The 22,908-nt window shown below is 37.7% G+C and overlaps 1 protein-coding gene across 4 annotated transcripts in view; it reads right to left on the bottom strand.

Moving 5' to 3' along the window:
* Window positions 1-22,908, bottom strand: part of SYT16 (synaptotagmin 16) — a 247,546-nt gene that overhangs the window by 115,922 nt on the left and 108,716 nt on the right. For 3 of the 4 annotated variants that reach the window (XM_078053791.1, XM_036067722.2, XM_036067723.2), the window contains exon 2: window positions 18,383-18,559. The exons of the other annotated variant lie outside the window; for it this stretch is intronic. In XM_078053791.1, the coding sequence (XP_077909917.1) occupies window positions 18,383-18,559 (177 nt within the window). The remainder of the gene's footprint in view (window positions 1-18,382; window positions 18,560-22,908) is intronic. 4 annotated transcript variants of the gene reach the window in all.

Genomic DNA, 22,908 nt, shown 5'->3' with positions numbered 1-22,908 from the left:
TACTGAGGCTAGATATATTCAACATTAAGTTCCCTTTTCAGATTGGTTCTGTACTTTTGTCAATAACCATTGCATGGAGCGGCTGGAGATGATCATGGAGCAATTGGAAAGAGGTCAAATATCAGTATATATATGAAACAGTGTCCAATTGTTATATTCCAAAATATTAAAAAAGGAAGGGCAACTGAAAGCTGGAAACTGAAAAATTACCTAGTTAGCAACACTGGAGACCTTTTATTTTGTACTAAAGCAGTCTAAAGCCAAGAGAGCTAAGTACTGGTAGGGTAACCAGGGAGATATCTCTGTGGCTTAGATAAATTTCAACTTGCTTGGTAGAGCATGCCAAAGGTAATAGCAGATGTATATCTGGTATCCTAGTTCTTCAGGAACTTTCTTACAGCTGAAAAGACAAAGTAGCTTCTGGTATTATAATAATAAATTTTTAAAAACACATAGGAAAAGAAAAATCGTTAAGAAAAGATAGTCCAGTAATAATTTTTGACTTATTTAAAAGAGTAAAGAGTACAGGAAGTATGTATCTGAAATACTGACTTTTATACATAGTTTCATTATATTGATTACCAAGTTGAAGGCAGGGGGAAATAATAAAACATTTAATATCAAAAAAAAAAGAAAAGAAAAGAAAAGATAGTCCAGGTCCTTGGATCAGAAGGAAAAATATATGTAAGGTCTGTGGTAGCTGAGAAGGCTCACTATTTGAAATGAAAGATCATGATACTTCATTATTAAAGAAGTACCAAAAAAAAAAAAAAGCAAAAGGTGGGTGTATGTATGTGCATGTGTTTAACATAAGAGCTCCTACCATAAACATAACTGAGGAAAGTTTACAACCTCTCAAAGTACTGAGAATAAACTAACAATCTAATAAAGAATTAGTAACCACTAAGTCATAGGAGTAAATGGCACAGCATAGGGAATATAGTCAATAACATTGTAATAATGTTTTATGGTGACAGATGGTAGCTACACTTGTGGTGAGCACAGCATAACATATAGAGAAGTTGAATCACTATGTTACACACCTGAAACTAAAATAACACTGTGTGTCAACTATATTAAAAAAAATGTTTTTAAAAAGTATTAGTAACAACCAATAAATAAAGATGAAAGGAACGCCATTGATACATTCCTAGGGGCTACATTACATTTCTTTAAATATCATTTTAATTAGAATCCTATTTTAATTATAAAATGTTCAATTAAGGTCATTTTAAACATAGGAAATGACTAAACAGCAAACACTCAAGAGTTGTTTCTGTAGGGGGGAAAACTATCAAATTCCTGAGCCATATGCTTTATCACATATTTTGATCATCCTCACCAAGGGTAATTGTGAACAGAAAAGATCTGGTTCCATACCCAGAATAACAATGCTCATGGTCCTTTAAAGGCTGTTAGTTAAATCTTTCTGACCCCATTTTCTATCTGATGACAGATGCTTGGAGGAAAGGAAGAAAGTTATCATCTAAGAAGAAATATTGGCTTCTGGGAGATACGCCTTTAAAATGGATGTTATTTTGGTGAAAGATAAAGTGGAAGCCTGTATGCCTGTGTGATTTTTAAAGGATTATGAGCCCCTGGAGAGAGTCAAACACATTCTGAGAGAAAAGAAAATGTTTCCAATAATATGGTCCCCAGGTAACCTAGCCCCAAGTCAAAATCTTACACAAGTTCATCTACTGAAGTGGGTTAATGTTTAGCAATTTTTAAAGGAGAAATCACCTTGGAAAATCTATTCTTATTCTCTACCAACATCTGTAGGGCAGTCATAAGTAAAAGTCAAGAATACTAGGTGTGGGGATGGGTGAAATAGATGAAGGGGATTAAGAGGTACGAATTTCCAGTTATAAAATGAGTAAGCCATGGGGATGAGAAGTACAGCATAGGGAATATTGTCAATATTGTAATAACATTGTATGGCGACAGATGGTAATGACACATACCATGGTAAAGAGTGCATAATGTATAGAATTGTTGAATCACTATGTTGTATATCTGAAATTAATATAACAGTATTTGTCAACTATAATTCAATAATAAAAAAAATTATTTAAAAAAAGAATACTGGGTTAATTTGAAGTGTCTTCGCATAGCCATCAGTTAACTTCCTTGTGTCATCTATTAAATGTGAGTTACTTATCACTGACGTCTTAGAGAGGTCATAAGGCTAATTAAGTCTATGATTTTTATGACAATTATCATGCTCTTCAGAGAAAGGCATCTTGTATCACCTAGTGTGAACAAGACTTAGAAACATGAATAACTCATGGAGTCAAAATAAGAACTACAAAATGGGCTGTAATTCATCTTTAACAGGATTCAAAAGAGACTACAGGTGTTTTCTGTTAAGAGAAAATTTATGTGGGTAGGAACATGTGCCACTGAGATGAAATATCTTTTGTAGCATTTGTCCAAAGTATGTTCTAAAGGCTAGAATCTTAAATATAAAAACGGACTACTGAAGACTATTTATGTCAACAATATGGATACAATTCAACCATATTTTCATTACTATGGCATGTGTAATACATCAGACCCTTTACCACTACGCTTCAGGTGGGGGAGGGGAGAGGCAATTAGTGTAAAGCTAAATGTGAAATTGCCCTATAATCAAAACATACTTTCATCAGTAGACATTGAGAAAAATGAGACAGCATGAGGAAAAGCAGTAGCAATGGCCTTGGAATCACAAAAAACAAGGCTCAGTGTTGGATAATCTCTCAGTTATGCCACAGCATGGGGCAAATCACATTACCTGGGTGCACCTAAATGTCTTCATCTGCAATATGGGGAGCACTACCCCCTGTCTTGCAATTCACAGTGACAATTAGATTTCATAATGTTTCTAAAGCACCTAGAACAGAGTCCATTACATAACAGGCCCTGAATATCAGTTATTCATTACTAAACCCAAACCTGTGACTTTTTGAAAGTTGAAAACATGTTAAACTCTTGTAATCCTTTCTGTAAAGTGCTAAGACCCCAGAAACATGATGTTATCGTTATAGCTAACATTTGCCACTTTACAGCATGCAATGCTTTTTGACAACTTATATGAATAAACTCTTTGTGAAAGATATTAGCCTTCCCATTTTATAGTTGAAAAAAACTGAGGCTCAGAAAGAGCAAGTGATTTGCTCCCCAAGGTTCATATCTATAATAAAGAATGGAGCTAGTATTCCAATTCTCCTCTGATTTCCAAATTCTTGCTTTAACCTCTATTCCAAATCTTCATAAAATGCCAATAAGACAGTGAAGACCTTAGAAATAAAAAATGTGGAGGTATTTCCCTCGTTAGTGGGCAACGTGAGGTTCAAATCCAGGTTTGTCTGACTCCGAAGTCTATTCTCATTTTGTTTCCACTCCACCTCGGCTGCCTATTTCACCAATGAAACTCTTTAAAAAATGAAAACTGTTGGAATTCTTTTTCTAAAATAATTGTAATAAAGTTTTTAAAAAATATTCTGAACTACTGCTTAAGTTGAGGAAGGCTTATTTTAAAATATATTTTTCAAACTATCCAACAGACAGCTTTGTGTTTGAGCATGATGACCACAAAAAGACCAGGGTTGGCTCAACCAGAGCTTTAAGTTGCTCAGTGTTTTTTCCATTGTAACAATAGAACCTTTAGATATGCTCCAAATTTCATAAGCCCATTCAGTATTTTAGACCATCCATTATATCCAAGGTAGAATGGCATTCATGATGTTTTTAAGACACATATTTGATTGTGTCATTCCATGTTTGAAATGACTTAAAATTACTTCTGATTGCTTCTAAGACAAAGTCCAAAATCCTCCACAGGACTTAGGAAGCTATTCACGCTTTGACCCCTTCTTATCTTTAACCACTCTCTATTTGCTCTCTGTTCTTCAGTATCTTGCCCCCTCCCTTCAACATCTTACTTCAGCAGGCTCCTCCCACTGGCTCCACTGGCTGAGACTGTGCTCCTTCCTCCAGGTTTCCTTCCTGTCCTCCAAAGCCCATCCATCTCTTTTCAGGGCTCAGCCTGACAACCAGCCCCCATAATTCAGACTCAATTATGTCTCCCTGAAATAGTCTCTTCTTAAAAAAACATATTTTATATATTTATTTGAGAGAGAGAGAATGTGTGTGGAGGGGAGAGAAACAGAGGGGGAGGGAGAGGGATAAGAAGGCTGTGTTGAGCATGGAAACTGATACAGGGCTCGATCCCTTGACCTTGAGATCATGACCTGACTAAAACCAAGAGTAAAGCTGCTTAACCAACTGAGCCACCCAGTTGCCCCTGAAATAGTTTCTCTTAACACCTTTTATTCCTTCTTATTAACATTTACTATATTATAATTGTAGCTTTTTTTTTACCACCCCCCCACCTACCTCCCTTCTGGTACCCCTCAGTTTGTTCTCTATAGTTAAGAGTCTGTTTCTTGGTCTGTCTGTCTCTCTCTCTTTTTTTCTCTTTGCTTGTTTTGTTTCTTAAATTCCACTAATGTGAATAGATCATATGGTATTTGTCCTTCTCTGACTGACTTATTTCTCTTACTCTCTAGCTCTATCCACGTTGTTGCAAACGGTAAGATTTCATTCTTTTTATGGCTGAAAAATATTCCATTGTATATGTATACCACATCTTCTTTATCTATTCATCAGTTGATGGACAGGCTGCTTCCTTAGTTTGGCTATTGTAAATAATACTGCAATAAACACAAGGATGCATATATCCCTTTGAACTAGTCTTTTCATATTTTGGGGGTAAATATCCAGTAGTGCAATTCCTGGGTCATAGGGTAATTCTATTTTTAATTTTCTGAGGAGCCTCCATACCATTTTCCACAGTGGCTACACCAATTTGCATTCCCACAAACAGTGCAAGACGGTTGTTTTTTTTCCATGTCCGCACCACCACTTGTTTCTTGAGTTGTTGATTTTAGCCATTCTGACAGGTGTGAGGTGATACCTCACTGTAGTTTTGATTTGCATTTCCCTGATGTTGAGTGATATTGAGCAACTTTTCATGTGTCTGTTGGCCATCTGTATGTCTTCTTTAGAGAAATGTCTATTCATGTCCTCTGCCTGTTCCTTTATTGGATTATTTGTTTTTTGAATATCAATTTGTATCAGTTCTTTATATATTTTGGATACTAACCATTTTTCAGATATGTAATTTGCAAATATCTTTTCCCATTCCATAGGTTGCCTTTCAGTTTTGTTAATTATTTCCTTTGCTGTACAGAAACTTTTTATTTTGCTGTGGTCCCAATTGTTTACTTTTGCTGTTATTTCCCTTGCAGGACACATACCTAGAAAAATGTTGCCGCAGTCAATGTCAGAGAGATTACTACCTCTGCTCTCTTCAAGGATTTTTATGGTTTCAGATCTCACATTTAGGTCTTTAATCCATTTTGAGTTTGTTTTTGTGTATGGTGAAAGAAAGTGGTCCAGTTTCCTCTTCTTGCATGTAGCTGTCCAGTTTTCCCAACACCATTTAGAGAGTTTTTCCCATTGTATATTCATTCCTCCTTTGTCAAAGATTAATTGACCATATAATTGTGGGCTTATTTCTGAGTTTTCTGTTCTATCCTATTGATCTATGTGTCTATTTAATGCCAGTACCATACTGTTTTAATTACTACCATTTTGGTTTTGTTGTTGTTGTTGTGTTGTTTTTTATTATGTTCAGTTAGCCACGGTATAGTACATAATTAGTTTTTGATATAGTAGTCAATGATTCATTAGTTAAGTATAACACCCAGTGTACTATAACTTGAAATCTGGAATTGTGATAGCTCCAGTTTTTGTTTTTCTTTTTCAAGGTTGCTTTGGCTATTTGAGTTCCATACAAACCTTAGGATTGTTTATTCTAGTTCTGTGAAAAATGCTGTTGGTATTTTGTTAGGGACTGCATTAAATCTATAGATTGCTTTGGGTAGTATAGACATTTTAGCAATATTTCTTCTTCCAACCCATGAGCACAGAATGTCTTTCGAATCCTTTACATCATCTTGAATTTCTTTCACTAGTGTTTTATAGTTTTCAGAGTACAGTTCTTTCACCTCTTCGGTTAAGTTTATTCCTAGATATTTTATTGTTTTTGGTGCAATTGTAAATGGAATTGTTTTAATTACACTTTCTCCTTAATTTCACTTTCTGCTACTTCATGATTAGTGTATAGGAATGCAAGAGATTTCTGTTTATTGATTTTGTATCCTGCAACCTTACTAAATTCAATTATCAGTTCTAGTAGTTTTTTGGTGGAGTCTTTAGGGTTTATAATTGTAGCTTATTGATAACTTATGTAATTATTTCTTTTAACATCTGCCTTCCTCACTAAGCTAGAAGCTCCATGAGATCAGGTAACAGTTTAGTTTTGCCTTTGCCTATTGTCAGCAATCAATAGTTGTGAATATCTGAATATACCTTTTGCAGAGTCTCAAAAGGATTCCTCACCACCACCTCCAACTGTCACTGCTATAAAAAGCACAGATTGGTGAGATTAGTCTGTCTCTGAAAGATACCCTGCAACCAACAATTACACCATTTTAATTTGGATCCCACTATGTTTGTGATGAAGAAAATATGAATCTTATATCTAATGAAATTTCCATATACAGCCAGAAAACCATTCCAGCACAAAGTATTAATCTATTATACATGTTTCTGCTAGGTGTTAGGACATGGCCTCATATTCTTATTTATACTGGCCCCCTTCTGTCTATGAATGAACGTATCAATACATGGGCGGCAAGGGGAAAGGATTATTGTTTGTGTAAAATGGTTAGTAGCACGGATCATTTTCTGCACTAAAGTGGGTATCTATGAGTTTATATGCTTAACTAGCTATTTGTGCAATCAGTTTTAAGCTAGTTATTGGAGTAACAGCTTTAAAATATCATCATTTTCTTAGCCTGACAGATGAAAGTAAAAGAAAAGGCATGTCTATGGTTACATAGGATACATGGTTACATCCAATTTCTATGGTTAAGTTAGAACTCTCAACCTAAATCAATGCTAACAAATGTTCAGTATTTTTCCTTATATATTCCCTTTTCATTTGTTTTCATAAGCTTCAAACTAAGCAGGTAGTAAAATTGTTCATTACAAAAATGACTATTGCAACACATTTTATCTCCTTCATTAGTGGTTATCAAAATAAGGTCTCCTGGGGTCCTTGATGACTGGGCTCTTAGAATAGTAATGCTAATAATATGACAATATCAATACTTCTGTGTTTGGCAAACATTAATAATCAGTTCCCTCTGGGAGCCCATCAAAAGCAGCAGACTTAATGGGATCTTTGTGGTTGCAAACACAAGGAAGTTAGGCGGGTGGTACATGACGTCTCTCAGTCCTGCCCAGCCAAAGCGGCCCCTGTCAAAGAACATTTGAAAACACTCCTTTCTTCACATTTCCCTTCCCACTGGTGGGGAATCTCACATAAGTACTGGGAGCACTGTTTTCTCAGCATCATAGTGGATCCAAATGTTCTTAACTAATTCTACATACACGTGTGACCTATTTTATAGCATTATATATAGTTACACAGATTGTATTTATTCAGTTAAACCAAAATGCTAGTTATATTTCTATTTTAAGCCAACAATGCCTGCCTTTTACTTTTTTCTTCTCTTTTGCTTTCAATTTCTTCCAATTTCTCTCTAAAATATATGAAAGCTTGCTTGCTGAGGATTAGCAAATGCCCCTGAAGTCTTAGCACAGTTCAGTCCAACGCAGATTTACTACCATCACCCATAATGAATGTGATTCTACTTTCTAGTAATGAAATGAAACATATCATTCCAAAAAGCATACTAGTATAAATGTGAGTCCTACAATAGAGCAGCTAATGAAAAGAAAAATCCTCCAACTGATATGGAAAGTGACATTTCACATTGGTATCCCATTTCTAAACACAGTCCCACACAAAATAGACATTTTGGTTAGTTTTAGATTCTTTGGGGGAAAATTCTAAATGGAACTCTTACCCTAAAATGTTCTTAAAACTAATACCAGTTTAGGTCTTTGACTATAAAGCCAACCCATGAGAAAAATAAAAAATGTTTAAACTCTGACATCTTTTCAACATAGAATCATGAGCTACTGAATATAGCTTTAATAAGCACTACTTGTTTAGAGACAGAAGAGTGATAAAAGGATTTGGGAAGATAAAAAAAAAAAAAAAAAACTTAAAAAAAAGGAGAGAACTTTCTGCTAAAGAGTCCAGGTAAGAAATTGAGAATTTCACCATACTTTCCATAATGTGCCTTATAATGCCATGGTTTGTATTTTGTTTCAAAATAATTTTAAAAGAAATATTCAAATGCCCTAAAAGTAAGGTTTTCTCCATCACCCTCCTCTCACATTAAGTGGCCCACACTTTTGTGGGATGACAACTGTAAATTACCACTCTACAGTCAATGCTCACTGGAGGAAAAAAAAAAAAAAAGTTTTTAAGCAGATAGCCATTTCATTCTATAACACTGACATTAATTGTTCCTAAGTTTTAGGAACTGTTTTGAAGACCCAGAGTATAGAAACGAAGAAAACAAGATTCAAAATGTTTTTGGAATTCCTAAATTCACACGCTTCAAATAATACCTGTCACCTTCTTAAACCTCATTCAGCAAGCCTAGAAAAACACAGACTTGCAATTATTATGAGAGTTTTTGTGAATAAAGCATTTGCTCCTTTAAGTGGGTTTTAGAGGGATGCAGATATTTTTATGGAAATGTGTAACCATAGACATGCCTTTTCTTTTACTTTCATCTATCAGGCTAAGAAAATGATGATATTTTAAAGCTGTTACTCCAATAACTAGCTTAAAACTGATTACACAAATAGCTAGTTAAGCATATAAACTCATAGATACCCACTTTAGTGCAGAAAATGATCCGTGCTACTAACCATTTTACACAAACAATAATCCTTTCCCCTTGCCGCCCACCTATCAACTGAAGTTTTCTTTTTATTTAAGGCATGTATCTCTTTAAAGTATAATAAGCATTGCTGTCTTGCTGACAAGAGAAGCACAAAAACCTAATGTCCTCTGATAAATGTAACTTTTGGTATCCTCCAGACACTGTGTGTCTCTGGAAGGTATCACAAAGAGAACAACTGTTGTTAAGTATGCCATTCTTTCACACCTATAAAAGCAGAAGCTCTAAACTTACGAGCAATTTCCTGCTATAAGTGAAAATAACAGGTTCATCTCCACTACATCAAAATCCCTCAAAGCTACCCATAAAGTTGGTGAGTTAGTTTCAGTATCTCCATTCAAAAGGATGTATGTTTAAGGCCTCCTCATATAATCCTGAGGATGTGTGCTGAAGGAGGAGAGGAAGAACTTCAATCCGCCAAGCAAGAAACATTTAATGGGTGCCTCTATGTTGACTGCCAAGGTTGACAGAGGTCTACCTAGAACTCTGTCATAAAATTCCATGCTATGGCTATTTCAAATGCAAAACGGCTCCAAAGTTTCTGCCAAAATTAAGACTCAGGACTATATATGTTAGATATATGGACATACACACACACCTCCATATGTTACAGAGTCACTGGAAAAGGGAAAACTCATGAAAGAAATTTTCTACAGTTTCTGAAATAGTGATGTGTGTTTAGGGAGTTCTCAAACTTAGATGTTAAACATTTCCACAGCATACTTACAGAGAGCTTCAGATTTGTTTTTATTAATATCCTAGCATCACAGAGGAAGCTTAAATGCCACAAGAATCTGTTTCTAAGGTAACTCATTATATACCCTCACATAAATAGCTCAGAAAGCAGAGCTCCTCATATTCCAACTATAAATGTGCCCAGATTTGTCAAAGGTCCTCTGAACCCTTAATCTAATGTCTCCCATCTCTAGCAATCAGCTAGCGTGTAACATGTTCATTTGTTGGGTCAAATTCTTGAGCAGAGGATAATAACCCATCATCTAAGTTGCAAGAAAACGAATAGTAAAGGATGAGAGATTTTAAAGGAATAAATCTATTCCCTATATTTACCAAGGAAAACAAGGAAATGGAGACAATAGGGTTTAATTTAGAAATGAATTGTCTTTGTTAATAATTTTTGAAATTGAGTGATGGGTACATGGGTTTCATTATATGATTCTTTCTCTACTTTCTTGTCTAAGAATTTCCATAATAAAAAGTTTTTAAAAAGTGAAGATCTCTTCCCAACCTCCCTACCATTATACACTGAAGGAAACAAGAACACAGAGATGTTAAGAAAGCACCTGTGATGGTTAATTGGGTCAACGTGACTGAGCCACAGTGCCCAGATATTTCATCAAATATTACTCTGGATATTTCTGTGAGGGTGGTTTTTGTGGATGAGAGTAACATTTAAATTGGTAGACTTTGTGTAAAGCAGAATGCCTTCCATAATGTGGGTGAGCCTCATCCAATCAGTTGAAGACTTTAACAGAACAAAGATTGACCTCCCAAGAGCAAGAAGGAATTTGGCCAGCAGATAACCTTTAGATTTCAATTTGGCCAGCAGATAGATTTCAACTGCAACATCAGCTTCTCCCTGGGTTTCTAGTCTATCAGCCCGCCCTGTAGATTTTGGACTTGCCAGCCACTATAATTGTATAAACTAATTCCTTAAAATAATCTTTCCCTCTCTCTCAATCTCTCTCCCTTTCTCCATCTCTATGTCTATGTCCATAAACATAGAGATGGAGAGAGCTCTATATCTCTCTCTATTATTAAATATGTTAATATTTATATAAACTAGATACAGGTATAGGTTTAGATAGATAGCAATAGAGATAAATTTAGGTATAGGGTAAGATAACTAAAAAGTCTATAGTGGCTATTAGGAGCTGTATTAATAAGGGTTCTCCAGAGAAAAAGAACCAATATAAGGTAGTATGTGTGCATGTGTGTGTGTGTGTGTGTGTGTGTGTGTGTGTGTGTTTCTTTCTCTACCCAACACTGAGGAAGATGTGTTCAACTCTATCTGGAGTAAATCTCAACACCTTGTCAATTGTTATTTTAATCCCCAACAGTATTTGTAACAATCTATATTTTGGCTCTTTACTTTCAGTTTTGCTTTTGTCTCTCTTCGTCCAAAAATTTAATTAACTAATTTCCAAGAGTTACTCCTTAGAAGTAACCAAGGAGTAGATGTAGCCCTTATTGGACTACATCCTTCTTTATCACCATTTTATTTCTAACCCTTAGCATACTGTAGTATAACACAGATTCCCAACAAATAATACTGAATGGATGAACAAATATTCTCAAACCAGTAACTTCTCCGCTGGGTTCTTTGGAATTCTCACCCACCAAACAAGGTACAATAAGTCATACTTTGATAGTTCCACTGAGAAGTATTATCAATTATTTGTGTCTTAATCAAGTCAATAACAAGTACCTAGACAACACAATGAGACATACCATGGCTTGTCTTAATGTTCAAACTTATACAGCACCTCAATTCTCAATTTTTCATCTCATGTATTATGTTGAATCTTATGAAACTTCCAATCTACAAAGAGAGTAATTTCATAGAGCTCAACCTAATATAACACATAGTTAGAGAAATCCATATCCTATGCAAATTAAGGCCTTAAAATCAGAAGAGAAATTACTCTTCAATTTAGATTGTTGAAAAGTGAATCTTCCACTCTAGGTACTACCCTTCAAGTTGGGTCTTGTTTTGCATATTCCTCATTGGGGAAGGATGACATAAGAAGTATAGAGGGGCTATTCCATTTATCCTACTATTTCAGAGCAAAAAAGGTGGGGAAAAGGAGGGGGGTGCCTGGGTGGCTCAGTGGTTAAGCATCTGCCTTTGGTTCAGGTCATGATCCCAGGGTCCTGGGATCAAGCCCCACATTGGGCTCCCTGCTCCATGGGAAGCCCGCTTCTCCCTCTCCCACTCCCCCTGCTTGTGTTCCCTCTCTGACTGTGTCTCTCTCTGTCAAATAAATAAATAAAATCTTAAAAAAAAAAAAAGGATTAGTTTCAAAGATTATCCAATCCATAACTCTAAAACAGATTATTGTGCAATCCAGAAGTTTGTAAATTGTATAAAAAGCATTTCAGTGGCATGTATAGTTTTCAATTATCCTATTAGAAAGAAATGGGGGGGTCGCCTGGGTAGCTCAGTCAGTTAATAGTCCAACTCTTGATCTCAGCTCACGTCTTCATCTCAGGGTTGTGAGTTCAAGCCCCACATTGGGCTCCATGCTGGGTGTGGAAGGGAGGGAGGGAGGGAGGAAGGAAGGAAAAAAATATTGAACTTTTTTTAAAATTCCAAAATATTTGATTCATTTACAATTCATCTGAATCATCCAAGCCCAAAACCAATGTACAGATCTACAGGTGAAGAAACCTAGACTCTGGGTATAGGTAAAATAAAATACAGTGTTAAAGATGACATCTAAGACCTCCCAGTAGAGATGGATTGTACTGTGTTTACAGTATCCTTAAAAAAAAAACCCTCCCTTTTCTGCCTTTATTTAATTTATCAATCATACTAAACGTAAAGTACAAAGAAGCTGATGCTCGTTGCTTACAACTGTAAGATGAGCACATGGCTAAATGTCCCTCTCACTTCAAGGAGCCAAAAATAAATAAAAAAGTGAAACCATTCCTACCTGCTGGTGAGTACCCTTTATATTTTTATTTTTATAACTGTTTCAGATCATGATTCATACCATTTTGTAAAGTTTGTCATTGCTCTTTCTTATTTGGTCACAAAAGGAAAATATAAGTTGTCAAAATCATTCAGAAAACACTGGAAGTTTTATCAGTGGGACAACCAAACTCTTCTGTTTGGGTCAAATTCACTAAAAACTTGTAAAACTCTCTGAATCTTGAATATGAATTGGAATTGGTTGTAATTTGGCAACTCTGACTAATTTTATAAAGTAAGTACTTTTTCTAAATATCTTATTTTTTAAATCCCCATACAAAAGTAAACTGCTGGTTGTGTCATGGTACATGTGGGGCTTTGGAAAGGAAAATATCATAAAGAGAAAAGTTTGCTTGATGACAAAAGTAGAATTGAATTGAACTAGTCGGGGAAGGAAACGTGTGGGGAACCACCAGATGGATCCTTGTGGGCAGAAGCAAGGGTGGATTTGGTCAGTGTTAACACTCTGCTCACACACTATCCTTCCTGACCTGAAAGGGGAAATTAGCAGTGAACCTACCCCCATGTCCATCAATGGTACTCCACCCTGGCCACACCTTTAAGTCACCTAGTATTCTTTTTTTTTTAAGATTTTATTTATTATTTATTTGACAGAGAGAGAGAGACAGTGAGAGAGGGAACACAAGCAGGGGGAGTGGGAGAGGGAGAGGCAGGTTTCCCGCTGAGCAGGGAGCCCGATTCAGGGCTCGATCCCAGGACCCTGGGATCATGACCTGAGCCGAAGGCAGATGCTTAACAACTGAGCCACCCAGGCGCCCCACGTCACCTCGTATTCTTTGTAAAGCATATGATTTGCCCTGCCACTGTATCTCTCCATTCTGATTTAATTAGTTTGCAGTGGGATTTGGGCACTGTTTTTGTTTTGTTTTGTTTTTTTAAGTTTCCCAGGATTGAGACCCAGTATAGTTCAACTGGGCTTCCAGTTGGAAGGAGTGCTGACTGATGATTACAATCCATATTGTAAACATTTGACAAGGTTCTGTTGCATCTCTTTATAAGAATCATTCTAACCCCAGATGGGGCATGTGGAATATCACTGAGGAAAATGGAGAAGAGAATCCTGCATCCAGTTCTTTATCAACCCTCCTAATTTGGAATGATTAAAAACCACTTCCAGATTATGCTTTCACCTCCTCTCCCCCTTGTAGTGGCTGAATGGTGGCCCCCACAAAAAGATATGCTCATGTCCTAATCCCTAGAACCCACAAATGTTGGAAGGGTCTTTGCACCTTTGCATCAAGCTTCCACCTGCGCTCCCTGATATACCAGAAAAAGAGGGTGGGAGTGGAAATCCCAAAGCCTGGGGATTTATCCAAAATGAAATTGACTGAACTACTTTAAGTGGGCAACCTGAAGTTTAGTTCTCCCACCCACAGGGCCTTGCACAAACTTCTAAAGCCCCTGAGACATCAACTGCTCACCTGAAGAACTACAAGGGAGTCTTTTCAATTTCTTTCTCCTTCCATTCCCACCAGTGTGTTCTACATGCTGCATCTGCCCTTGGCCCACATGGGACATGGGTGAGACCATCTCCTGCCACAGTTCTAAATGGGAAGCACATGGCACCCTACTTTCTGCCTCCTCCTCAGGCCATGTTGGCTTCTGATCTCACCACAACTACTCCAACCCCACCCACATCTGCCACCCTTCTCAGGGTCCACACAAGGTCTCAAGCCTTCTGTATCTCTTTCCCTGCCATCTTTCCAAGCTGTGGGCTGCCTTTTCTAGCAATGGAAGGGCCTTCTTCTTCCCCTCCCTGCCTGGGAATATCTCCCCACAGAGCATATCCCCTATCCCTTCTACATTGTGTCTCTTGAAATGAAACTCTTTGCTCCAATTTCTAAATGTTGTCTTTGATATATAAAGAAAGGTTTTGAGGGAGAAATTAAAAAAAAAAAAAGAACAGAAAAAATTCCTCTCTCTCTCTCTCTCTCACAAAGCTAGGCTTCTTTAAAAACTATTATCTCACAATGGCAGTTTTATTTTTAATCAGGTTTTTCTCTCAAAGCTGAACAATGCCTCCTTTGTTACAAGTAGTACCCGCCCTTTCCCCAAACAACACTAATACCTTGCATAAAGAAATCAAGTAATGCATGTAACATACTTAGCAGGTGCATGGCAATATTAAATGCTAAACAAATGATAGCTGTCAGTCGTTACTGCCTAATTATTATTACTATCTGTGTTATTAGGAAGAAAGAGTTGCAGTTTCTTTGTCCCCTTGCCAAATCCAAATAGAACAATATGTTTAAGTTCTTTGAACTTTGAAAACTTTATAGCCTAAAAGAAAGCAAAGTATTTTTTTTAAAGATTTTTATTTATTTGAGACAGAGAGAGAGAGCGCACAAGCAGAGGGAAAGACAGGCAGAGGGAGAAGCAGGCTCCCTGTGGAGCAAGGAGCCAGATGTGGGACTCGATCTCAGGGTCCTGGGATCATGACCCGAGCCAAAGGCAGACACCCAACTGACTGAGCCACCCAGGCGTCCCAAGAAGCAAAGTATTTTTGTCAGGTAAGTTATTTTGCATGATGGCTTCAGAAAATAGATTGTCACTCCTGCCTCTGTGATATTACCACACAAATGAATTATTTTATTCTTCAGAACCTCACATGTATTAGGTTATAATGATTAGCTTGCAGATAGCCATTTTTTGATCTGTAAAAATGACATTTCATATGGTTCAATCTGAGAGTGGGATGCTGTAGTTGACTTTTAATCATTTCTGTTAGGTCTCTTCCATTCATAGACTGAGATCTAAAGAAGAAATTGTGATGGTAACCCTAAGAATCCAAGAGGACTACACAAGAGAAATTGGGAGAAACCTAGTCCAGACTCAACACTTTGAAAATGAGGACTTAAGGCCCAGAGAGGTGACGTGAGCCTCCCAAAATATCGCAGCTAATTAGTGGCAAAACTAAGCTCTGGCTGTCTTCACCATGCTTCTTTCCACCACATCAGGCTGCCTTCCTTAGTTCTTTACATTTGCCAAATTCTGTCAAGAACATCCCAATTTCACTGAGAAATCAGTACTCTGAGGATGGTAATTAAGGCAAATATCAAAACTTAGATAAAATCTGGGATAGAAGCACATTTTTCAAAAGACTTTTGATCAGTGATAATTAGACTTTTTATCGATAATTAAACTTTTAAAGGGAGAAATGTCATAATGAAGGTGTACGGTTCTTAGACATTATAATTTGGAGATTCTCCTGATTAAACTATTTTTAAAGCTCCCTTTCTATGACCCCACTCTGAGTTTGAGACATGGATTTTTCAGTGTTTCTTCAGCTGACAGCTTCTGGTTTATGCTTTATTGTTATTGTTTCAACATTATCTTCAAACCTCAACTTATTTGCAAGTATAATTCATAATTGTCTCTAAAATACTCAGATAACATGTCAAACAAGACAAAAAAATCTTAAATAGCTCTAACCTTAGCTCTCTGTACCCATTATAGTTTGCAAAGGAGAAAACATCACCAACTTTAATCTCCCAATTTAAATAATGAATACAATGTGTTCATGGGTGATGGCATTCCTAGAAGCCATTATTGTGACTGGTATTTTGTTAATGCTGCACAGCTATGGTTCTATTAGGACTTGCACTATAAACACCATGCCAGTAACTTTACAAAGGTAATTCATTAGTCTAGATCAACCCTGTAGAGAATGTATTGATTATCTCAAAATACAGATGAGGAAATTGAAGTTTAGAATGGTTCCATAATTTGCCAAGGTCACACAACTAGTGATAATCAGCTGCTTATGGGGGGAAAAGTGGAATCGCTATGAATCTTACCTCCATACCAACCTGTGGCCAAGCAGAAGCCTATCCATCTCACACACCTATGTCCCGGCTGGGAGAGTAGTGGCTAAACCATTTGTAAGTCCCAGATTTCACCTGACAAAGTCTATTAAAATATTCCATTCTATTTTCAGAAGATGAGTCAGATGTCCCAAGCAGTATTCAAAAGATAAGGCTACAACGCAGCAATGCCAAACAGATCGGCCAGACCTGCAATTTATACCACCTATATTATCTCCTGTGATTATTTAAAAATATGTACACACATTCTTTGATACTCTTCCCTTCAAAAGTGGAACATAATTTCCCTTCCCTTGAGTGTAGGCTGTAAGTACAAAGCAGTAAATGACTAGCATATGGTAGAAGTGACAATGTAGGCCTTCCCAGAGTCAGTTATAAAAGAAACTGTGGTGTTTTCTTGCTCTCCTCTCTTGGATCTCTTACTCAGGGAAGCCAGCAGCCATGTCATAAATATAGTTCAGCAGCTCCATGGAAGGTCCTGTGTGGGTAGGAACTGAGGGCTCCTGCCATCCTGGAAATAAGTCCATCAGCCTTGGTCAAGCCTTTAAATGACCGCAGGTGACATTCTAATCACAACCTCATGAGAGATCCTGGTCTATAATTGTCCATTAAGCCAATTCCGAATTTGTGAATTTCAGAAACTATAAAATAAATATTTGTTGTTTTAGGTGCTTGTATTTGCGGATGTTTATTATGAAGCAATAAATAATTAATACACATTTATCTCTAAATATGCCTTTTCTTATAACAAAGGAATAAAGCTGAAGCATGGCTACAAAAGCTGCCATATCAATAAGCCAAATATATTCTTTGGTCCACGCTCACCTCAAACATACCCAGGAGGTAGGATGAGTAAAGGGCATATTCCTCAAGTCCTTGCCCCTGCTCAGAAAAGTAAGATTGTTCCAGGACACCAGAGTGACTCGGTTGGGCACCCCACTCTTGCTTTCGGTTCAGGTCATGATCTCAGGGTTGTGAGATTGAGCCCCACGTCAGGCTCTGTGCTCAGTGCAGAGTCTGCTTGAAATTCTCTTTCTCTCTCCCTCTGTCCCTCCCTCCACTCATGATCTCTAAATAGAAAATAGACAGATAGATAGATAGGCAGATAAAATATTTTTAAAAATAAATAAGATTGTTCCTCCATCAGTGACAGCATGGCCCATATGGGGCATGGGAGAGGAAGTGAGAATTAGACTCTTTTCAAAAAAAAGAGAGAGAGCAGAGTTGTTACCTGTAAGATAAGAGCACTATCTTTAAATATCCAGCTTCAGTGTGATGATAACCCTCACTCTGTGGTAACCTCCTGTACCACAAAGTTCTACACTTCAGCAATTGAAAATAAAGTATGTCCTTTAAGAACAGGAAGCCAATTATTTCTTTAAGTATGTTACTTTCCTCCAACAAATTGAAGGCGATGAGTAAATGTTGTAGTTTCATTGAGCTTAAGGAGTAAAAACCTCCCTTTGGAAAAGTGGCTATTGCCGTATGAGATGGGAAGTGGCCCTGAGCAAGGAAAATCTCAAAAATAGCCAACTGAAGTGAAATGTCAACACCGCTCCAATATAATGAGACTAAAACATATCAAGGCTCTTGTCTGTGAAAAACCATTTTTTTGTCAAGCATTAATCAGAGGGAAACTCAACCCAGACACTTAAAAAGCTAAGACAACAGGAAGTGGTGGTCAGGCTTTTCCCATCTGCTCTTCAAACTCGAAGGAGGGCATTACTTTCATAAGGCTAATGTATTCTTCGGTAATGTCCGTTCATCATGTCTACCACAGCTCACGCTGATTTCTTAATGGGGCCTATCCTGGAAACAGTGACACTCCTCCCCTCAGCCAAACCACAGCAAGTTGTCAAGCTCCGGAGAACGTAAAGCATCATGCTTACCCAGCCCCTCACGGATCCCAGTCTTGTCTTTAGAGTGCTTCCTTTTCCCTCGTTGCTCCAGGCATGGAAGGCCTATTTTTTCTAAATATATCTTCTTGTTGATGAAGAGGAAGAGGACGACCAAAAGGACAATAAAGACCCCAACTGCTGACAAGAAGCCAATGGCTTCAGGAGGAACTGGCAAGAGAACACAAAAGAAAAAACATCATCAAAACGAAAGTAAACCAACTTTTAGTTCTAACAACTGATCAAAGTTCACGTTTATTAATTAGAGTGCCAAATACTCTACAAGTCTTAACACTTGCTGGCATTCCCAGGACTGTGTACAGGAGAAAGAAAAAAAAATACTGTTGCCCGGTACATCGGGTTAGGCTGGCTCTTCAGATGACAGACCTCTATAATTTAGCACTTGTGCTTTCTTCCTGTCCTTAGCCTAATATTCAGCTTCAAACACACAAACTATAAGAGAGATATCTGTCAAATGGGTTGAGCTAGAAATGGTTGATCAGTGCTATAAAACAAGTCCCATGGGGGCTCCTCGGTAGCTCAGATGGTTAAGCATCTGCCTTTGACTCAGGTCATGATCTCCAGGTCCTGGGATTGAGCCCCATGTCGGGCTCCCAGCTCAGCAGGGAGTCTGCTTCTTCCTCTCCCTCTGCCTCTCCCCCTGCTTGTTCTCTCTCTGTCTCTGTCTCTCCAAAAAAAAAAAAAAAAAAAAAAAGCATGTCCCTTAAAAACACAGCTACCTAAAACTTAAAAAATTATCACTTGAGACAAATTTTCAGACATCTTCATTTATCAATATTTGCAGTTGGAGAAAAAGTCATTTCCTGGATATAGTTTTGCAAATCCAACTATGCAATATGATGATTATCATCATCAATGGTGACAAGAAAATTCCTAATCCATATAAGAGATCAGAAGTATATTTTGACTGATTAATATTTTAGAACTCTAAAAAATGAAATCCCATCTTCCTCCTCCTCATCAAAATATCCTGAGCTTTATTTGACCTTGGTTAAGTGCTACCCAGTGTACCTTAAAGAGTCCCAGCCACTGAGTTCAGCTATGAGGTGCATATAGCAGGGAGACCAGAACTAAATCAGGATTGAGGGAAGACTCCTCTAAGGAAATGACATTTGAGCCAAGACAACACTCGGTAAAAAAATCCAGAAAGCAACATGATTAAGGAATTAATTACAGAGCAGGTGTCAATAAGATTTATTCAAGGGAGTTGGGTACATGGAAAGCTTATGAAAATCAATCTCCTAAAAGCAGCTTTAATCCTTGGGCAGGTTTAATATGTAGACTAATAATAGGAAGGGATAATATTTACCTCACTCTACCATCCAGATACACAGAGAAAGGATGGTTCAAACTGGTTCCAGTGCCATGGAAAGATAAAGAAAATAAATGGTACTGCTTCACAGAACCAATCCAGTGGCAAGCCAATAAAAGAACAAACAAAACAAAAAATAGCAGGCAAGATAGTAGCTTGGTAGTCTGCAAAATGATAATAGTGTCTGCTGTCAAAGCCAACATATACCATGAGGAAAAAGTATGTACATATTGATTATTCCCTCTGTCTGCAGAGGCAGCTTAGGTAGTAGTGCTTACTGGCATGGGTTCGGCAGTTATATTGCCTGAGAGGAAATCACACTCTACCACTTATTATCTGCGTGGCCTTGAGCAAATGATTTAACCTCTCTGTGCTTCAGTTTCCTAAGCAACAAAAGGAAATAATAAATCCAGCTATATCAAAGATTAAATGTGGTAACACATGGAAAATAATCGGTGTGACACCTGACATATAGTGAGTTCTCAAACAGGAATAACCATCTTCCCCAACATCACCACCATCATCTTGGCAGAGCTGTTAAAATATCTAGGAGCAGTCATTTGAGGAGATACATGCACCTCTATGTTTATTGCAGCATTATTTACAATAGCCAAGCTACACAGTGTCTATCAATTGATAAATGAATAAAGGGGATATGATATATATACCCAATGGAACATTACTCAGCCATAAAAAAGAATGAGATCTTGGCATTTGCGACAACATGGATGGACCTAGAGGATATTATGCTCAGTGAATAAGTCAGACTAAGAAAGACAAATACCATATGATTTCAACTTATATGTAGAATCTAAAAAATAAAACAAACAAAAAAAGCAGAAATAGACCCATAAATACAAAGACCGAACTGATGGCTGCCAGATGGGAGGGGCTGGGTGTGGGCAGAATGGGTGGAGGGGAGTGGGAGGTACAGGCTTCCAGTCATGGAATGTAGAAGTCATGGGGATGAAAGGTATAGCCTAAGGAATATATTCAGTTGTACGGTGACAGATGGTAGCTATACTTGTGGTGAGCATGACATAATGTATAAACTTGTCAAATCACTATCACTTGAGACAAATTTTCAGTTGTTGTACACCTGAAACTAACATAACATTTATATTAACTAAACTTTAATTTAAAAAAATATCTAGCAGGGGGCCTGAGTTAAGAGTTAAGTGTCTGACTTCAGCTCAGGTCACATTCTAGGGTCCTGGGATCGAGGCCCAAGTTGGACTCCACACTCAGCAGGGAGTCTCTTGTCCCTCTGCCGCTCCCCTTCTCATTCTCTCTCTCTCTCTCTCTCTCTCTCAAGTAAATAAATAAAATGTTTTAAAAAATATCTAGCAGCAATCAAATACGGTATGCATGCACAGCTTTGTTCACAGTCTGTGCTCTGGACCCTATCTCCATCCCTTTCATCAAAACAATTATCTCTCTCTGTTTTTGCCCCTCATACATGTATTTTCAGCTACTTCCCCTTGTAAATACAACATCTTTCTCACCTGCATTAAAAACACATCATATACCTCCCAACCTTTCAAAGCCTCTCTTCACCACCATATGCTCCTCAACCATAGCCCTCTCTCTTTTCCCCTTTTCAACCACCTTCTGAGTATTTCTCATACTCATCTCCACTTTCTTACCTCTGAAGCCACTAGCATCCTTTACCCAGACTCTCACTGATCTCTATGTGCCCAGAATTACCCCCTCAAATCCCTTCTCTACACAGTAGCCAAGGAAATCCTTCTGAAATCAAGTCTGATTTGCTCAACAGCCCTCCTAAAACCTTCTGTAATGGGTTGAATTGTGGCCTCCCAAAAGATACATCCACCCAAATTTCAGAATGTGACCTAATTTGAAATAAAGTTCTTTGCAGATGTAATTAGGATAGAATCTTGAGATGAGATCATCCTGGATAAGGGTGGGCCTTAAATTTAATGATAAATGCCCCTACAAGAGCCCGAATAGGAAAAGACGGAGAGAAGAAAGCCATGTGAACATAGGAGCAGAGACTGGAGTTTTGAAACCTCTAGCTGAGGAACACAAAGGGTTGTCAGCAGCCACCAGGAGCTAGGAGAGAGTCATGGAACAGATTCTTCCTCAGAGATTCTAGAACAATCAAACCCACTGACATCTTGATTTTGGATTTCCGGCATCAAAAACTGGAAGATAATAAATTTCTGTTGTTTTAAGCCATAAGGTTTCTGGAAATTTGTCATGGTAATGCTAGGAAACTAATATACCCTCCAGTGGCTTCCCATTACCCACAGGACAAAATTCAAATTCATTAACTTGTTTTACAAGGCCATTCATGACCTAGCTAGTGATTTCAGCCTTTATCACTCATCACTCCCCAACATCAAACTTTTTTTTCAACATCAAACTTTTTATTGACAGTGTATTCACCTACTTCTGGTCCCCCAAACATAGCTCACCTCCAGACCTTTGGATAGGCTATTTCAACTATGTGAGGCAAATGCTTACCTCTATTCTGGCTATTTCTGATACTGTACTTCTTCTGAAAGCCTTTCTTGTTCCTCCTGACCAGGCTAGATGCTTTTACTGTGTGTTCCCTGCCACTGCACCCCTAACAGCTTTTTCAACAGTGTTCAAATAAGACATATTTTCATAAGAACAGGGACTGTGCTTCGATTACTCATTGTACTCTCAGCAGCTAACATAGGGTGCACTCCATAAATAGTTGCTACCTGAATAAATGTTGAACTCTTCTTTGTTCAACACATTGATAAATGGACCTATCAATGAAAACTTCTGGAAAGAAAAGATAAACCTCAAATGGGTCAGTAACACTAAACTACACAGGATATGATTTACATAACATTCAGCCTTAAGAAAAAGAGAGTTCATCTATCATTCATAAGCAGAAACATTTGCACCTAATGTCATTCGTTAATGAAACTAATTTGTTATTTTTGAACAAAGTATATTTTTCCATTGGAAAGCAACATAAGGGGATGCCTGGGTGTCTCAGTCGGTTAAGCATCTGCCTTTGGCTCAGGTCAGGATCCCAGGGTCCTGGGATCGAGCCCCGCATCTGGATCCTTGCTCAATGGGGAGCTTGCTTCTCCCTCTGCCTGCCCCTCCCCCTGCTTGTGCACTCTCTCTCTCTCTTTCTCTCTGACACATAAATAAAACCTAAAAAAAAAGCAACATGAGGCTTATT

Source organism: Halichoerus grypus, chromosome 8 (genome assembly GCF_964656455.1).
Source record: "Halichoerus grypus chromosome 8, mHalGry1.hap1.1, whole genome shotgun sequence".
NCBI lineage: Eukaryota > Metazoa > Chordata > Mammalia > Carnivora > Phocidae > Halichoerus > Halichoerus grypus.
Note: the sequence above shows the minus strand (reverse complement) of the source record. Positions and strands in the feature narration are given on the sequence as shown.